Below are 20,018 nucleotides of genomic sequence, written 5' to 3'. Positions count from 1 at the left end.
ACCTGAACAGGGAGACAGAGGGAGTACTGCCCACATTTCTGACTGATTTCTGGTTCCTGATTCCAGTCCCTTACTGAGGCCTGCCCTTGGGTTCCATAAAACACAGAATACCTATATATAAATATCTTTAAGGAAATAATGCTAGCTTAGGTTGGAGTCTACTATTTACAATCCAACCGTCCTAGATAATATGTTATATAAAGCATGAAGCACATGGAAAAGGCTCAAAATCTAATCTCTGTGACAACAACTGTCTGATCTTTGACCTCCTATATAAGGTGGGGACTTCCTTACCGAGGTCTTGAAAGAGTCCTACTGTGGTGTTCAAAACACAGACTGACCTTGTTAGCCTATTTTCACCCCTCTATCTATAAGAAATCTGTAAGAAAAGAGTCCAGCCTCAAATTTCCTGCTAGATTCAAAATTTTCAGTTGCTAAAGACTGCCTAAAGAGAGAAAGAAATTCTAGTATAACAGAATAAAATTACAACAAAAAAATAGATAGAATCAAGTGCCTCAATTTAGAGCCTAAAGCAAAAGTCAGACTAGGTAAGATGTCATCTAACAACGAAGACAAAAGTTGAGCATTTACAGTTCATATTGCCCCAGATTCCATTTTTTTCTTAGGTAATGCCTACAGAATTTACACTTCTACATTTTGGTGCCTGTATTTTTACATTCTCAAGCTAAACGCTATTTTCCCTACGTATCAATAGTTAGGGTACTCTGGTACTCTTGAGTAACGCTGACATGGACTTATTACTACATTCCAGAAAGTCCAACTCTTTGAGGGCAGGCTGTTTGCATATTTATCAAAAGTGAACCTATATACTCTCAGATAAAGCAGTTTAGAATTAAGTTATATAAGCCAAGCTTATTGCTATCAGTCCTTATTTTACCTCATTTGTTCTTGTAAATAAATTAAAAACACAGTAAGTAAAACATACACTGAAACAACTGTTGTTACTAAGGATATGACTGTAAGGATATGACCTTACTCAATATAAGTATTTATATGACTGTACCTTACTCATATAATATGTATATGTCAGAAGACATACAAAACACCAATTATTTCATACAGCTACTTCAGTCAACTTTATGTACTAATGCTCTCCATCATATCTGACTTCAGTTTAATACACAAAATATGAAATATGGACAATCTGGACAAATGAGTTGTTATTTTCTTAATATATGTAGAAAGCAGTATTCTTAAAAGTTTAACTGCCAATTTTAATAACAGTAACTGTATTGATGTTTTTAACCTAAAATCTGAAAAAATACATATACATTCAAGCCCATAATTTCCTTAATAAAGTAGTTTTTTGTGATAGCTGATCTCTCAAGAATATATAATACTTTTCTCTAAACAAACATCCAATTGCCATTCATATTTGCACATAAATAGCACCTATATATAATGAGATAATATTTCTATCATCCATTCCTGGAACATGTTGGGAACTTAATCCTCCTAAATTAACTGGATAACAAATATCAGTAATTATGAAACCGTCTGTAAGCAATGTTCTAAATAAAGTTTATTTATAAACACTAGAGGGTGCTCTAATTCAACAGTGTCTGCTCATTGCTGTACACCTGAAACTAACACATTGTTAATCAACTATACTCCAATATAAAATAACTTAAAAAACAAAACCAAAAAACAGTGCCTGGTATCTGGCTTTGATGCTTAATATAATTTTCTCCTTGATTATAGATAAATGAAGATAATTATCAGCACCAACAATTTTTGCTTTCGAAATAATACATGGAGATACTTTATGAGACAAAAATTTCACCTTTCCAGAACATAAAATAAAACTTAGTAGAATTCCACTGGAATCATTTTTATTGTACAATTATTATATATTTAATATTGTGTTAAGTGGATAGAATAGAAAATAACACAGAAGAAGTATAAAGATAGTCCTTATCTCTAAAGGAAATTAATGCAATATTCAGACGATTAAGAGAAGGTATATCTTGTATCTTTACAGGCTTAACTTCAAGGGAAATTACAAAATGAATTTGGTAAAAAACGTATAGTAGCTCAATTTCAATTTCAGTTGCTAAGTATTAAGGTATAGTTTAGCTATTTTACAAAAGTAATTTGAAATTTTAAATAATAAATAAAAGTGATATTGTTGAGGGTATCACCTGCTGTCTCAAGAAAATATTTTTTAAGCCAACACATATAGGAAATTGAAAAAGAAAAAATCCAACACTTTAAATATGCATAATAGGAAATAATTAATAATATCAATTTCAAATCTTCATAAGGAATAATTTACTGCTAGTTTTTTAATTTATTTCTAAAACATTCACAAGCTCAATCATAAATCTTTTAAATTTTCAAAATTAAAAGTAATTTATATGCCGCTGTTTGACAATCCAGAAAAGTTCCCTGGAGTATGAGTTTCCAATAGACAGCATTAAACAATCCCAAATAACAAAGTTTAATGGCTAGGAAAATATATGTCTATATAGTTCAAGAAAGTGGCTATTAACTGAGACACTATTTAATCCCAACAAAGTATTGTGCCTTTAAAAATGTTTACAGAAAAGAAAACAAGCAGAACATTATAAATACTTCTAAATTCACATACCCCAAATCAACAAGTCTCTCGCAATCTCTCTCTCTCTCTCTCTCTCTCTCTCTCTCTCTCTCTCTCACACACACACACACACACACACACACATACGCGCACGCACACTCACTACTCACACACACACAGTCCATTCCCCAAAAGGGGAGTACTTGGCTTATACCTCTCTCTCTCATTCTCTTCTCTAATCAATAACTAAGAGCCCCCAAAGAAATCCTAAAGATAAACTTTTCAAGATTAATAGAATATAACACTAGGCAAAAGCCAGAGATAGGACTGAGCCAGGCTCACAAACCACCCACTCTATGAACCAAAACACGTGGCAGAGAACTAATCAGATTGCTGGAGCCCAGAGAAATTCTGAAAATGCAAGCATTGTGTTATAGTTTGAAGTATACATTTGGCACCTATATTCTTTTGGCACTCACTTCCCCTTTATACGTTTATCTGCCTTGCATCTACCAGATTCCTAGGGCCCTATTATACTCTAAATGCCCAGCTGCCAACTTCCCTATTCAGTGCCATGTCATTTAACACCTTCTACTGCAATAGGTGACAACCTACACATTGTTAGAGAGTGTTAATAATGTTTGAAACATTCACACACCTGCCCCATCATGAAGGTCTTCTGAACCATCATATATACCTCTACTGACAGAAAAGTATGGCTCTGAGACAGTCAGTTGTTGTGTAAGTTTTAGTCCTTTTTAAACCAAGCCTGAACTCATACTTCTACAAACATATTTTGGAGCTACAACATAACCCTAATCAAGATCTTAGCTTCCCACTGATATTTAGAGCTTTTGCCCATTAATCTGAAAAGCATAGGGGTTACAAAAAGTAAAGAATGGGTAGAAATGTGTGATTTTCTTTATAAATACTAATTTTCATCTCTTAATACAATGTTACATAAAAGTTTACAAATCACGGGACTAGAATACTCTATTCAAATAATAATTTAAGATGAATACCTGCTTTCCATGATTCCTGAATCTGGCTGCAAACTAATAGTCTCTGTTGTAATTTCCACTTTCCGTACACTTCCAAAAAAATCAGTTATCAGGACATTTTTAGGATCCCTCTGAAAAAGATCAGTGCGATGTCCAGGAGTAGACACACATAGACTTTTGGGGCATACCTGAAACTGAAAAAAATATGTACAACAATAATAAATACACATGCTTACATATTCATACAACTTTTATTAAATCCATTAATACAACATAGTAGACTGTAATATATTTTCAAAGCTCTCCCAACCTAAAGAAACTACTGGTTCTAAAGATTAAAGTTTCATTGCTATCATAATGCTTGACACCTTAAGAAGCTTTACAGACATTAGAATAGGTTATCAGTAAAACAGGAAGCTGGCAAGGGAACGAAAAACCATTCACTTTTTTAAATCATATGCTACAAAGTTTATTTTGAACACTTATTTATGAGAACTCATAGGCAGCACTATGACAAGAGAATTGCTTTCTTTCTGTATCTACATCCATCTCAGTGGAATGCCCTACCAGAGCATTTTTTAAACATTTTGTAATCATGACCCTTCATTCAAACTTTAAATTCAAATAAAATATTATGTAGTAGCTCAATATGTAAAAAAGATGAAACCAGAGCTGCTCTGGATTGCAGGAAGTTAAGTGTAGCCTGTTCACTAGCTATCCCCCTCATCCTCCTGCTGTGAATCTACAAAAAACATTCTATAAATCAAATAACTTTCTTAGTTTATCCATGATAAAAATTACAAACCCAAAGCACCTCAATATACTATAGTGCTCCAGAGAATAGTCTGAAAACTACAACTTCACCACTACACAGATCTCGCAATATTTTTTATGTTAATCTTATTCCTGATATTCCACATGAGTGCATTACCAAGGACCTTTGCAGGACATTTGGTCCATGCCAAAAGGTCCTTGATATTTGGTCCTGTACAAAACCATTTGGCATGAACCAAATATGCTCATGAACATTTGGACAAAGACCAAATTTCAAGGACCTTTTGGCATGGGCTAAATGTCGTATGGATGTTTTGGACAGGACCAAGTGTCTGCTAACCCCAGACACATGTTCATTCACTCAGCAAAGCATAAAAAGTGTCTATTATACACACTTCATACAGTTACCTTCCATAGGGGATACAAAAATTGATGAGACTTGGGTCCTCTCCTCAAGGCTTTAAGTCTAGTCAGAGAATGAATAAACATAACAAGGTAGAAAAAAAAGGGACAGGCTCTATTTCAGAAAAAGATAAACTTCTTAGTGTTTGAGGATAAGAAAAAAGGAGTGGGGCTTTAGCTATTTTCTGAAGGAAAAGGAAGATTAGATTGGAAATAACATTCCTAATAAAGGAGCAGCTGCAGAGACATGTTAAGGCAAAGAACTCAATTTGGCAGAAGCCCAGCATATATGAAGGAAACCATTACAGGCCCACTAGTAAGGACCCAGAGCCCACAGCACTTGCCCACTTGTAGGGACAAGACTATCAGCGTAGGTACAATCACCAACACGACAGTAGAGGGATGGGGAAGGGCATAGCAACTATAATTTATGAAAGTGTCCCAAGCGCTGTGTTAAGCAGTTTGCAGATATTCTCATTTAAGCTTACCAGTAACTTTGAGGTATACAAAAATTATTATCTCTCCTTCAAACTAAGGCTCAAAGAGATTAATTAGTCTAACATCATACTGCCTTCCAGGTTCAGGAAAGCAATAACAGGAAATACAAAGAAGAGTTCAGGATATAAATTAAGAAGCAAAGAAGGAAAAAAGGGTGGGGGAAGATCAAGAAAGTTAAATGTCAAACAAGGACAAAACAGACAGAAGGCTAAATAAACAAAATAAAAGATAAAATAAAAAAGATAAAATTAAAGTTCGAGGTATATCAAAGGTGTCCCTGTATGAGTAACTTGGTCGGTTTTATTAGGTACTAGCAGAAGCAAGCAGGAAAAGTAGTTGAATGAGCTTGGCAAACACTAAATAAGTATTATATTCTTTGCTGCTAAAAACAAAAACAAAAAACTTCCACTTTAAAAAAAATTGAATTATAATTGAAACAATTATATTAGTTTCAGACGTATCACATAGTGATTTGATTTTTTTTTTTTTTTTTTTTTTCGGTACGCAGGCCTCTCACTGTTGTGGCCTCTCCCGTTGCGGAGCACAGGCTCCGGACGCGCAGGCTCAGCGGCCATGGCTCACGGGCCTAGCCGCTCCACGGCATGTGGGATCTTCCCGGACCGGGGCACCAATCTGTGTCCCCTGCAACGGCAAGCGGATTCTCAACCACTGCACCACCAGGGAAGCCCATGATCTGATATTTTTATACATCACAAAATGATCACCATGACAATTCTACTTACAATCTGTCACCATACAAAGTTATTACAATACTATTGGCTATATTCCCTATGCTGTACATCACTTTGCCATGACTTATTTACTTTTAACTGGAAGTTTGTACTTGTTAATCCTCTTTATCTATTTCACCTGTGAACCCACTCACCCACCCCTCTGACAACCATCTGTTTGTTCTCTGTATAAGTCTACTTCTGTTTTTTTCTTTATATTCCACATATAGTTGATAGCATACAGTATTTGTCTTTCTGACTTATTTCACTGAACATAATACCCTCTAGGTCCATCCATGTTGCTGCAAATGGCAGAATTTCATTCTTTTCTAAGGCTGAGTAATATTCCATTGTATATATAGCACAACTTTACACACTCATCTATTGATGGAGACTTATGGTTGCTTCCCTATCTTGGCTATTGTAAATAATGTTGCTATGAACACTGGGGTGCATGAGTGTTTTCCCCTATTTTATATTCTTACCTCCTTTGTTGTATATTAACTGACCATATAAGTAAGCATGCCTTTATTTCCAGGCTTTCTATTCTGTTCCATTGTTCTATGTGTCTGTTTTTGTACAGTACCATATGATTATTATTTTTTTAATCTGAAAATCTAATTGGCTTTAACAGGCCAATTCATGAATCAGGCAGCATCCCATCTAGCAACTAGAAGGGTGCTCTGAGGAGTTGTACAAAATAGGTTTTATAGGAGGAAAGTCGGGGAGCTATTAGCAAAAGAAAAGATTTTGTTAGGCCAGGCTTCCTTTGGGGGGTGTGGGGGGAGGAAATGACAAGGGCTTTATCATGCAGATTGCCTCTGGGGGGATGGGGGATAGAGAGCGGCCAAAACGTTTTTTTGCTTAATTCCCGTAACATCCACAGATCATGATTCCAGGTTCATAAATTTTTCATAAATTTTAAGTTGGTCATTCTCTTCATTTCATTTCTGACCTTCTAGTCTTAGGAGATCATTTGCCTGGCAGCTAGCAACTGCGCACATGAATTGAAAGCTTTTGAGAGAATATGATCCGCCAGGGGGATTATTATGATTATTATAAGAAGGATAATTCCCAGTACTTGGAAGGCACTTCAGAGTCAGGTCCCCAAGACCCAAACCAATCAAAGAAAGACCCGGTTGAAGGAGTCACCCTTTTAAGCCAAGTGGTTTGCTCAGTGACTGAAATGTCAGTCCTATTGGTGGCATTGGCCGCGGTACAGACACCTCCTGGTTCAGCTAAAAGATAATCAAGGACTATTCTATAATCAAGAACAACTCTAGCCACAGAGTCTAAGGATCTTTTCTGGGCAGCTAATGCTTTAGCAGTGGATTCTGCAATACTTTCAAGAGTTAAGAAGAGGCTTCTGATCATATTCTCATTTGTATTTACTCCTAATCAGGGAAATTGACCCTGCCAAAGGAAGCAATTCTGAATTATGAATGCCTCCTGGTAGGTCCTTTCTAGAACAGTTAGGGGCACAGTTAGATAACCTAATAGGTACTGCCTGGTTATATACCAGCCATCTAGGCATTCATAGGCCCAAGGAAGAATAACCATCACTGACTAAGACAAATCCTGTCAGGGCACAGACTACTTCCACTTAGGTGGCACTGTTAATGGATTCATTTGCAAGTGTTGTTGCAAGCTGCCCATTCAAGCCAAGGGTCAGTCAGATTTTCTCCTAACCTGAAATAAAAAGTTGTTCTAAATTCGAGAGGTTACTCCTCTAAGCAATGGCCTGGGAGATACGGATGATGGCGTTATCTTTCCAGGTCAATTCCAGAGTAAAGGAAAGAAAGCAAAGAGGAAAAGGTTTTAGTTAAAGTATGAAGTCTTGATCCATTATCTTGGGCAGAAGCCGTCTACATCAATGCCAGCTACTTCTCTTCCTTGTCAGTTTGATTCAGGGGTCTCCAGCATTAGTACAGGACCACATGCCAGGTGGAATCCTCCTTGGCTGTGAGATGTGCACCCAAGGCTCAAAACCTTTTAGTTTTGCAGCAGTGTCAGTGGTCAGGAACACTTGGTTAGGTCCCTTCCAATGGGGCTCAAGGGCTGCCTTTGTTCTTAGTGATTCCAAATCAGAAGGGTGAGCAAAAGCTGGAAATGTTAATTGGGTAAGTCATAGTCAGATATCTGAGGAAACTAGAGGAATCTTTGACCACAAAGACAATTAACAGGACTAGAATCTAATATCTACAAAGGTGCAAACATAATTTTTCTCTCTATGATTATCCCATTTTTTTTAACCAGAGATAATCACAGTAAAACTAATTTGTCTATATTAAACTTGGCCTGAATTTTATAGAAGTACAGCAAGAATAGTGACTGACCATATAAGTTCTTTTTTAAGATTGCTTTGCTGGAACTTTGTAAGCAAAGTACCAGCTTGATTTTTCCACGTGGTTTCTTGCAGCTGTCTGGTCATGTCTGAGTCTATGTACACATTCCAGTCAAAGCCTTGGTAATATAGCCCATTTTTCTAATTGTGTCCTGTTACAAGGAACATGAAAATAAGAATATTCACTAAGAGTTTCTGAATTTGGGGGATCAGATAGGGAGAAAAAGTAAATGTTTCATCTTTGTTCACAAAGGTATATATTACCAAATTGTTGATAGTTTAAGAGAAAAGATTTCTTTAAATCTGGAAAAAACATTAAAGAACCTGCAATATTTTAAACACGCAGTCATAAAAATTAAAATCATCCTTATCAGTTCATTCAGTCCCATGTTATTAATTCTTGTTCTGCTTGAATCCAGTTTTTTCCGTTAGTTCTCTCAACCTTGCCTGATGATTGAGGGTGATAGTGACAGTAATAATTCCAAGAAATTTGCAAGGTTTTCGTTAAAGACTGTATGATTTTCCCAGCGAAGTGTGTGCCTCAATCACTGGAGATTGTGGAAGGTATACCCCAGGTGGGAAACACATTTTCTAACAGTTTCTTTGCCACGGTGAGGGTACTGGCCTTGCAGCAGGGGAAGGCTTCAACCCATCCAGGAAACATACATACAATAACAAGAACATACTGATAACCCATACTAAGTGGCAAATGAATGAAGTCCAGTTGTAGGTGCTAAAGGAGACGAGAGAGAGGAGCTCTGAGACCGCCTCTAGGGACAAAAATTGTTATTCTTAAATGCACTGGTGGGTGGGCAAAAGAATGCAAAAAAAGTAAAACGTTTGCCAGGAAGAACCAAACGCTGTCTAGGTTCTCCCATAGCCCTGACTGGTCATTCAGTTTACAGCCATTATTTACCCACCTTAATTTCTCTGATTCAGGAACAAACTGTTGCCATGTTACAAGGACATCAGGATGGCAAAAGTCTGGCAATGAGAGGGTCATGTTTTGCAGAAGCAGAATGGACTTCATCCACGTGTGCCACCATCTTTATAAGCCTCTATTGCTGCTGCCTTTGCATGAAAGTCAGCTAAGGCAACTCCCTAATACTGAGGTTCAGTCCTTTGGTGTAAGGCTCAATTTTGATGACAGACAATATAATACACCTGGATATATCAGAATTTCAAGAATTTCATGCAATTTCTGGAACACTTATAATATAAACCTATATAGACACAGCATAAAGAAGGCTTTCTCCTTCTTATTTGACAATGTTTCCCATGTAACTTAACGTATGAAATAAGCCTAATCAGTTTAACATCTTCCTTTTTATAAGGAGAGGAAATACAACCTTTGAAATGTTCCAGGCACCCTCTGAAAAACTTGGAAGTTAATTGAGGTCAAAAGACTTCAGTTTTAGAATCTGATTTTGGGAAGTCTGTCAAAGATACCAAAAGGTTTGGACACTTGAAGAAACAGGATCACAGATCAATATGAAACAATATTGTCTACTTAGCAGATGAAAAAAATTAAGTTCTAGTTTGAAGTACACTGTTGATAATAAAGCTTAATTTTTAAAACCTTTATAAACAATTCAATTTCAGCCAGCTTGATTAGACAAGGTAAAATTCTCTCTCTCAACCTTTTATGTAAGTTTAGTTTGTCCTTCATAACCAGAAGTTCTAGTTAAGACAAAATTATCCTCATTTCCCTTAACACAAATGCATCTTTATTCCTCATACTTTTTCTTAGCCAAAAACACATCCTGCTTTTCCCTGCCTACGGAGATGTCTCCCATATCGTTTCTAAATAGCTTTACTTGCATAATTAGAATTTTTAACCTTTAGAAACCTTAATTTCTAGTGAAAATTTAGGAAGTGAACAATTGTGGACTATCTCTTACCCTAGCATTACAGCTTGGCAAACTTATACTTTTTTATAATTTCTAGAAACGTGCTTTCTCATAGAAAATTTCTCAGCATGGCACCAAACAAGTGTGAATGAATAATGTTGCCTGCCATATCAGTAAACAAAGGATGTTGCAGCCATAGAGCCACTACTGCTGCTCCCAAAGGTGCACCCTGAAGGGACTCAGGATGGGAAAGCCCAGGATACTGGCCCTAGACAGCTATGATGCATATCAAAGGAATGATTTCAGTGAGCCCAGACTCTTGCATCTTCCCATAGAAAAGTGCTAAATTCATTAATTTGAGATGTCTGGTTTTATTTAATTAACAGTAATCTTTTTTTTTTTTTTTTTTTTTTTTGCAGTACGCGGGCCTCTCACTGTTGTGGTCTCTCTCGTTGCAGAGCACAGGCTCCGGACGCACAGGCTCAGCGGCCATGGCTCACGGGCCCAGCTGCTCTGCGGCATGTGGGATCTTCCTGGGCCTAGGCACGAACCCGTGTCCCCTGCATCGGCAGGCAGACTCTCAACCACTGCGCCACCAGGGAAGTCCAACAGTAATCTTTTGATATTCTGACTACCTGGTCTTTCTTGCAAAAACTCTTATAAAATCTGGTTCCTCCCTTACCTCTTCATAACAGTCCCTCAGAGCTATCTGAGAAGCTACATCCTGGGCTTAAGTCCTCAATTTTGTCTGCCAAACAAAACATAATTCTCAACTTTTGGTTGCACATTTTTTTTACTCGACACACGCTTACTAATAAACCCAAATTTATCTTTAGTTTCTCTATAATAAGAAACCAAAAGTAGATAAACCTATGTTCAATAATTAATGGCTCAGTATTTTTTCTTATTTGGGGAGATCTACATATTCAATAAATTTCTAGCACTTAATCTTAGCAAAACTTTAAGGTTTCAGGTTACTGAAAAGATTTGGGAAACTAATTTGAAAAGTTCAACTAAAAACTTTTTATCCTACTTTATTTAATACTTGCTCTTAACAGTTGTTTAGATTACTTATGAAAACTTCATCATATCCAGTTATTTTCCTTGCAAGCCTAGGTAAAATAAAAGTATTATATTTAATGCTGATAACTCTAAAGACATCTCTGCTTTAATTAAACAAGCAACCTTAAACTAGCTTTTATTTACAAAAGATATCTTAGATCACATCATTTTAAAAAGCATTTCAGTTAGTTTCTGTTGTATTTCTGACAACTTTGGAATGCCCATTTTGACTCCACATTGGCTGTTTCTTTGACTTTAGCCTTTGCTTTTCCTTGCTTTTGTTATTATAATCATACATAATGGCCTGCCGCAGGGAACCCTACCCACCTGCGAACGCCTGCAAGAAAGAAGAAATTAACACATGCCCTCCTGGAGGCTGGCCATTCCAGGAGATGTTTTTGCAAGACTGCTGGCCCTTTTTACTTTACTTCCTCCCCGCCTCTCCCTCTCTATTCTGCCTTCTTACTTTACTTCCCTCTCTGATTCTATAAAAGAAACTGGCATCCATACCCCAATGTTTTTTGGGGGGACCTTAGCCCACCACCTTCTCGGTCTGCTGCCTTTCTGAATAAAGTCATATTCCTTGCCTCAACACCTTGTCTACCGATTTATTGGCCTGTTGTGCGGCGAGCAGAGCGTGCTTGCACTCGGTAACACAATCATTACAAGCTTGTCTTCAAACCAACTAAATAGAGCTCTTCTACAAAATAATTCTGCAGTACCATCTAGAGGTTAAAAAAAACAACACATATCTAAAACGTACATAAGGAGATACACACAGATGAAAAGAGAGATCTCATAGTTACCAATATTTGTGGAGAAGACACTTAAGATTTTTTTTTATCTGCCAAATTTCCAAATATTTCTTTTTTCTTTCTTTTCTGATGAGAAACAATTGCATTTCAAAGAATGGCTCTTAAGTCTCAGAGAATATGGGGATAAGAAATCTACATCACAAAGACACAGATTAAGTACAGAACAATTCTATTTCCAAAGTCCCAATATCTACAAGTATTTTGAGATGAAGAGAGGAGGTTTGGGGATTGGCAAAAAGGAATGACACCCATCTACCTATTGTTGGAATGTTTCTTTTCCTCTGGGTATATCTAGCTTCGGGTATAAGGTCTAAATTCTTACCAGATTCTGAATAATTTCAGTTCCCTAAGTGTTTAAGGGAATAATTTAGCAGTTTCTCCAAAAAATCTGTATCATCGACTCTGTGAGGGGCCCATATGGGAGTTTAAGTTGATGTTGAAGAATTTGCAGAGCCTTGAGAACAATCTCTTTTCCAGTGTCCCAGCTGATAACAGCTGAAACATTGATCTCTGGGCAAGTGTTTTAATAATGAACCCCCAAGAAGGTGAAATGGGGAGGCCTAGGCATTGTTTTAGGTATCTTTTGTATTAATTTTTCATTGGATTTTGCAACGAATCTTTCAATGAAGTTATTTTGGAATTTTGAAAGCTTTTGGAGACTTCTGCATACTAATTAAGATAGGTATTCCATTTGGTTTATTTAACTTAGGAGCCCTTGTTTTTAAGTGATCTTACCTATTTGGAACATTCCTCCTAATGGCCAATGTAATTCTAGGTTGATTTTAGTAAAACTTTGCCATTTTGTTAAATAACTGCAGCTTCCAGGATTCATAGTTCTTAAATATAAACTAAGCAGATGTGATGGAAGGCAGTGTGCTCAACTATTTGTACATAAACGATCATGTTTCTTCTAGCTAGGCCTTTGGTTTTCTCAGTCAAACTAATACCTAAGAGGGACTTGTGGCAGGGTTGGGAATTATGCGGTGTTTTACAGTGTACATTATTGCATGGAACTTTTCTTCAGGTTGGTGAGTGACCTAGATGCCAGTCTAACCCATTCTGTGACCAACTTATCCTAACATGAGATTCTTTGGGTTAGGTGATGAGCACTCTAATAACTTTTAAATGTCTGGTACCCACCAAACTTTGCAGCTTTTTAGCTTCTGAAATTCCCATTAGCAATGGGCTTTACTTCGTGTGCACATTAACAGAAACCCATGGTAACTCCAGGGAGAGAGAGAGAGAGAGAGAGAGAGAGAGAGAGAGAGAGAAAGAGAGAGAGGCTGGGGAAAGGACTGAACGAGCAGACCTCAAAGAATGAGTACTGCGGACTGATTCCAAGCAAAAGGAGAACTGCAGCTATAACTAGTAGTTCTCAACAGGGAATCTGGGAAAGGATTCCAAACAAATGGGGAGGTGCATATTAAACCATCATAGTTCCAAATGTGGAGACAGAATCAAGGGACTAGAGTTTTCCACTCAAAACAATGAACTGTGGAAAGCTAACTAGATCAGGAGCTCGAACACAAAAAGAACAGAGCTCAACCAAAAGGAACTCACCAATGGCCCTTGGAAACAGCAAGAAAGACAGTGAACTGAAAAGGGTTCACAGGTGCCATGCCTGTGTTTCCTGCTCCTTGAAAGCCACCCCAAGTTCACTTCAAATCTCATCGCTGCCACCCATCCATTAAAAAATAAAAGTCAACCAAGTAAATTTGCAGATGTATTTGGCTTTATTAGATGATTCATGAATTGGGCAGGCAGCATCCCATCTAGCAACTAGAATGGTGCTCCCAGTACCACACTTGTTTTGATTACTATAGCTTAGTAGCATAGTTTGAAATCAGGGCGTATGATAGCTCCAGCTTTGTTCTTCTTTCTCAAGATTGCTTTAGCTATTTGGGGTCTTCAGTGCACAAAGTTTAGGATTATTTGTTCTAGTTCTATTTAAAAAAATGTCTGTATTATTTTGATATGGATTACATGAAATCTGTAGATTGCTTTGGAAAATATGGACATTTTAGCAATATTAATTCTTCTAAATCAGAAGCATGGATTTATTCTACTTATTTGTGTCATCTTCAGTTTCTTTCATCAATGCTTAGAGTTTTCAGAATACAGGTCTTTCACCTCCTTGGTTAAATTCATCTCTAGGTATTTTATTCTTTTTTATACAATTGTAAGAGGGATTGTTTTCATCACTTCTCTTTCTGATAGTTCATTATTAGTGTACAGAAATTCAGCCAATTTTTGTATATTAATTTTGTATTTTACAACTTAACTGAATTCATTATTAGTTCTAATAGTTTTTTTGGTAGAGTCTTTAGGGATCTCTGTATTATGCCATCTGCAAATAGTGACAGTTTTGCTACTTCTTCCTTTCCAGTTTGGATGCCTTTTATTTCTTTTCCTGACTAATTTCTTTTTTTTTTTAACATCTCTATTGGCATATAATTGCTTTACAGTTGTGTTAGTTTCTTCTGTAGAACAAAGTGAATCAGCTATATGCATAAGTATATCCCCATATCCCCTTGCTCTTGCATCTCCCTCCTACCCTCCCTATCCCACCCCTCTAGGTGGCCGCAAAGCACCAGGCTCATCTCCCTGTGCTATGCAGCTGCTTCCCACTAGCTATCTATTTTACATTTGGTAGTGTATATCTGTCAACGTTACTCTCTCAGTTCGTCCCACCTTACCCTTCCCCCTCCCCATGTCCTCAAGTCCATTCTCTACGTCTGTGTCTTTATTCCTGTCCTGCCCCTAGGTTCATCCTTTTTTTGTAGATTCCATATAGATGTGTTAGCATACGGTATTATTTTTCTCTTTCTGACTTACTTCACTCTGTATGACAGACTAGGTCCATCCACCTCACTACAAATAACTCAGTTTTGTTTCTTTCTTGACTAATTTCTGTGGCTAAGACTTCCAACACTATGGATAAAAGTGGCAAGAGTGGGCATCCCTGTATTGTTCCTAATCTTAGAGGAAAAAGCTTTCTCAGTTTTTCACTGCTGAGTATAATGTTAGCTGTGAGTTTGTCATATATGACCTTTATTATATTGAGGTATGTTCTCTCTATACCAACTTTGTAAAGAGTTTTTATCATAAATGGATGTTAAATTGTCAAATGCTTTTTCTGCATCTATTGAAATGATCATATGATTTAAATCAGTCATTTTGTTAATGTGGTGTATCACATTATTGATTTGCAGGTGTTAAACCAAACGCATCCCTGGAATGAATCCCACTTGATCATGCTGCATGATTCTTTTAATGTATTGTTGAATTTGGTTTGCTAATATTTTGTTGAGGATTTTTGCATCTATATTCATCAGGGATATTGGCCAATAATTTTCTTTTTTTGTAGCATCAATTCTTTTGTTTTGGTGTCAGGGTAATGCTAGTCTCATAAAATGACTTTGGAAGTGTTCTTTCTTTCTTCTCAAACTGAAGAAGTGTGTATTATCCGAAGTGTGTATTATTTTATTTGGAATAATTTGACAAGGATGGGTATTACCTTCTTTAAATGTTTGGCAGAATCACCTATGAAGCCACCTAGACCTGGACTTTTGTTTGTTGGCGTTTTTTCTTTTTTTTGAATTACTGATTTAATTTCATTACTAGTAACTGATCTATTCAGATTTTCTAATTCCTCATGATTTAGTCTTGGAAGACTGCATGTTTCTAGGAATTTATCCAATTCTAGATTGTCTAATTTGTTGGCATATAATTGTTCATAATAGTCTCTTATGATCTTTTCTATTTCTGTGATATTGACTGTAATTTCTCCTCCTTCATTTCTGATTCTACTTATTTGGGCTCATTTTTCCTTGATGAGTCTGTCTGGCTAAAGATTTGCCAATTTTGTTTACCTTTCAAAGAACCAGCTCTTAGTTTCATTGATTGTTCTATTGTCTCTTTAGCTGTTATTTCATTTATTCCTGCTCTGACCTTTATTATTTTCTTCTTTCTACTAACTTCGGGCTTTGTTTGTTCTTTTTCTAGTTCCTTTAAATGAGTTAGATGGTTAAGAGTTTTCTTGTTTCTTGAGGTAGGTCAGCATTAATATGAACTTCCCTCTTAGAAACTGCTTTTGCTAGCAGCATCCCAAAGATTTTGGAATGTTGTGTTTCCATTTGCATTTGTCTCAAGGTATTTTGTGATTTCTTTGATAACCCACTGATTATTTAACAGCATGTTGTTTAGTCTCCACATGTTTTGTGTTTTTTTTCCAGTTTTCTTTTTATAACTGATTTCTGGTTTCATACAGTTGTGATCAGAAAAGATGCTCAAATTTATTAAGACTTCTTAAATTTACTAAGACTTGGTCCGTAGCCTAACATGTGATCTATCCTGCAGAATGTTCCATGTACACTTGAATGTGTATTTTGCTGTTTTTGTTTTGGATGGAATGTTCTGTATATATCTATTTAGTCAATCTGATATAAGGTGTCTTTTAAGGCCAATGTTTCCTTGTTGATTTTCTGTCTGGATGATCTATCCAATGATATTAAGTGCGGTATTAAGTCCTCTACTGTTATTGTATTACTGTCTATTTCTCCCTTTATTTCCGTTACTATTTGATTTATATATTTAAGTGGTGCCATGTTGGGTGCACAAATGTTTACAAATGTTATATCCTCTTGTTGGACTGTTGGACTGACCCCTTTATATTATGTAATGCCCTTGTTACAGTATTTGTTTGGAAGTCTATTACTACCCCAGTTTCCTTTTCCTTTTCATTTTCATGGTATATCTTTTTCCATCCATTCACTTTCAGACTGTGAGTGTCTTAAGGTTTGAAATGAGTGTCTTGTAAGGAGCATTGAGAAGGGTCTTGTTTTTTTAAATCCATTCAGCCACCCTATGTCTTTTGATTGGAGAATTTAGTCCATTTGCATTTATAGTAATTATTGATAGGTATTTACTTACTGCCATTTTGTTAATTGTTTTCTCACTGTTTCTGTAGTTCATCTCTGTTCCTTTATTCTTCTCTTTCTTTCTTTCCTTGTTGTTTGACTGTTTTCTTTACAGTTATTTTAAATTCCTTTTTCATTTACTTTTGTGTATTTACTAAAGGTTTTTTGTTTGTGGTTACCATAGGTCACACATAACATCCTACATATATAACAATCTCCTTTAAGTTTATAGTAACTTAATTTTGAACACATTCCAAAGCTTTATATTTTACTTCCCCAACACATTTTTGATAACATATTTTACATCTATTTATTTTATATATCCCTATTGTATTTTTAATTAATTTTATGACTTTTGTCTTTTACCCTTTGTACTGACTTTATAGATGATTAACCCACTACCTTTTTATTTACCTTTTTCAGTGAGATTTTTAACTTAATATGTTATCTTACTATTGATTAGTACCTTTTCTTTCTAGCTTAGAGAAGTCCCTTTAACATTTCTTGTAAAATGGTGATGAACTCTTTTAGTTTTGCTTATCTGGAAAATTCCTAATCTCTCCTTCAATTCTGAATGATAACCCTGCAGGTTACAGAACTCCTAGTTGGCAGTTATTCCCTTTCAAAACTTCAAAATGTAGTAAGTAGTTTGATGTTATCAAATCTGATAGCTTAAAGCAGTGGTTTTCAGAATTTTAGGGTTGAACCTCTTTAATAAATAGAAATCTACCTGAAAGGTTTCTATATAATAAAAGAGATCAATACAAAGCTGCTTGGTTTATGAAATACTAGAGTCTAGAACCCTATCTACTCAGGCTTCCATTCATCCCAAAGCTTCATGAAAGCAGGGACAGTATCTGCCTCTATCTCTAGAGTACAGCCTGTCACTTAGCAAAAACTCAAGAAATATTTGTGAATGAATTAAGATATAAATTAATGAAAAAAGAATGAAAGTCATTAATTCACAGTAATTATCCAGTCTAGAACTGCTATTTCAAGCTTTTTATTATGCTTACTTTTGATAGCAACTTCAAAGTAGATTTATTTTAAAAGAGACAATCAGTGCAGAAAATTCAGGAAAAAAAGTTGAACTAAATTCAACAGGCCACATCAAAACATGGTACTAGAAGTTGTAGGGTACACAAAAATATGTAAGAGGAGGCCTCTCTCCTTCCAGAACTTTCCATTAAGTAAGAAAAACATTTACACTCAATTAGTAAGTCCAAAAAAAGACAGACTGTGACAAATGGCATAAAAAAAAAAGAAATAAAGCTCTGAGTAGCTTTACTTATTTTACATAAATTCCAACAAGAAGACTATGGGAAGATCTCCTGGAGGAGGTAGGATCTGATTTGACTCCCAAAGAATAGGTAGAATTTCAATATGTGAATCTAAAAAAGGAGATTTCTGGTAGGGAAAAAAAAACATGAGCAAATGAATGAGAATAGCAAAATACCTCAAGGAATAGCAAGTTAACTAGGCTAAGGTTTTAGGCCTCTTGTAGTAAAGAAAAAGATACTACTGTAATGGGAGATTCAAAACACTTTAAAAGGCCACCATTCAGCATATGGAAGAGTACCCTAGAAGTCGAGGAATAACAGACTTCACTTATCACATTAAGGTTAGCATAGCTATTGTGCTATAATCAAATCAAGTAAATACTTACAAGATCATTCATATTAGTTTGGCTAGCTGGATTAATTTCCTCCAAAAATTCTAAGACATAAAATGTGTATCTATCCATAAGATGGACTCCAATTGCAGGATCAGGTTGATGCTATAAAAAAAGCAAAGGAAAAAAAAGTGTATGTCTAATAGATAGGATCATTACATTACAACAAAATATTTTAAATATAATCAAAATTTCCTTCTAAGATATAAAGAAGTCTAAGAATAAGAAATAACAGATATATTTATAAAGCACATAAGTGATTCTAGAAATAGCTACACATTCCAAAGATAATGCCATTTACAAACAGGAAAGAAAAAATGCACTTACCGAGAGTGAATCTTCTCCCACTTGGCTACTAGCTAAAGCCATTATGTTAGGAGAATAAAATCTCTCATACATGGATGCTCCTTGACAAGTATCAATAATAAACAATAGCTCATTGTAGCTGAAAGAAAAGTGATAATATCTTTGACATGAATCATGCTGTTAAACATACATTAACATTTTACAATACTTCCCTAAGATGTTTGTCATATCTTGGTCATTTCATTAGCTAAAAATTTGAGATTTTTTGATAGAATTCCCAATACAAATTTAATATTAGAAATATTAAAGGTATAACCTGTCCAGGGGAACGACCTCAATAGAGTGCAGTAGTTGTGCCATAAAGTGGCTGCCCCAACTTCTTCCCCCTCCTTTATCTATGCCACAAGATTCAGAATCCAAACACATATTCAATTCAAAAAACATTATCTGGCATCCACACAGTCCTAGAAACTGAGCTAGATTCAGAAAAAATATATATATGACTTAGTCACCATACTCAAAGATCTTAAAATCTAACTGGAAGACAGACACATAAACATATAACTAAATCAGAATGTGATGAGTGTTACAAATTTTATTGAAGGCCTATAATGTGCCTGACTCTAAGCTGGGGATACAATAGTCCTTGCCCTCACAGAGCTTAGAGTCTAACAAAGTCAAAGTGCTCCAAGAGCACTGAGAAAGAAACAGAGGAAATTGTAAGGAAAGGCAGGTCAGGGAAAGGTGATGTCTGACAAGGGCAGTGAGGGGTGAGTGTTATATTATTTAACAAAGAAAGGAATAGCACATTCCAGCAAAGGAAAAAGCCTGTATTAAAGCATCTAAATGTAAAAACGTATAAATGTTTAGGAATAAGGAATTGTATCGTGTAGCTTGGATTTAGAGTTAATTTGGTAAAATGGAGAGAAATTCGTTTCAAAAAGGTAAGGCAGGGTCAATCTATAAAGTATCCTGTACAAAGTTTGGATCTTAACCTGTAAGTTTGAAGAAGCCATCAAAGGCTTTTTTAAAGTGAAAGAAGGGCTTCCCTGGTGGCGCAGTGGTTGAGAGTCCGCCTGCCGAT

At 35.9% G+C, this 20,018-nt stretch overlaps 1 protein-coding gene across 1 annotated transcript in view; it reads right to left on the bottom strand.

Moving 5' to 3' along the window:
- The window catches only part of PIGK (phosphatidylinositol glycan anchor biosynthesis class K), a 135,613-nt gene that overhangs the window by 70,222 nt on the left and 45,373 nt on the right, over positions 1 to 20,018 (bottom strand). Inside the window, exons 7-9 of the mRNA XM_007458721.1 lie at positions 18,956 to 19,073; positions 18,623 to 18,733; positions 3,583 to 3,755 (exon numbers count right to left, since the gene is read on the bottom strand). Coding sequence (XP_007458783.1) covers positions 3,583 to 3,755; positions 18,623 to 18,733; positions 18,956 to 19,073 — 402 coding nt within the window. The remainder of the gene's footprint in view (positions 1 to 3,582; positions 3,756 to 18,622; positions 18,734 to 18,955; positions 19,074 to 20,018) is intronic.

Source organism: Lipotes vexillifer, unplaced genomic scaffold (genome assembly GCF_000442215.2).
Source record: "Lipotes vexillifer unplaced genomic scaffold, Lipotes_vexillifer_v1.1 scaffold419, whole genome shotgun sequence".
NCBI lineage: Eukaryota > Metazoa > Chordata > Mammalia > Artiodactyla > Lipotidae > Lipotes > Lipotes vexillifer.
Note: the sequence above shows the minus strand (reverse complement) of the source record. Positions and strands in the feature narration are given on the sequence as shown.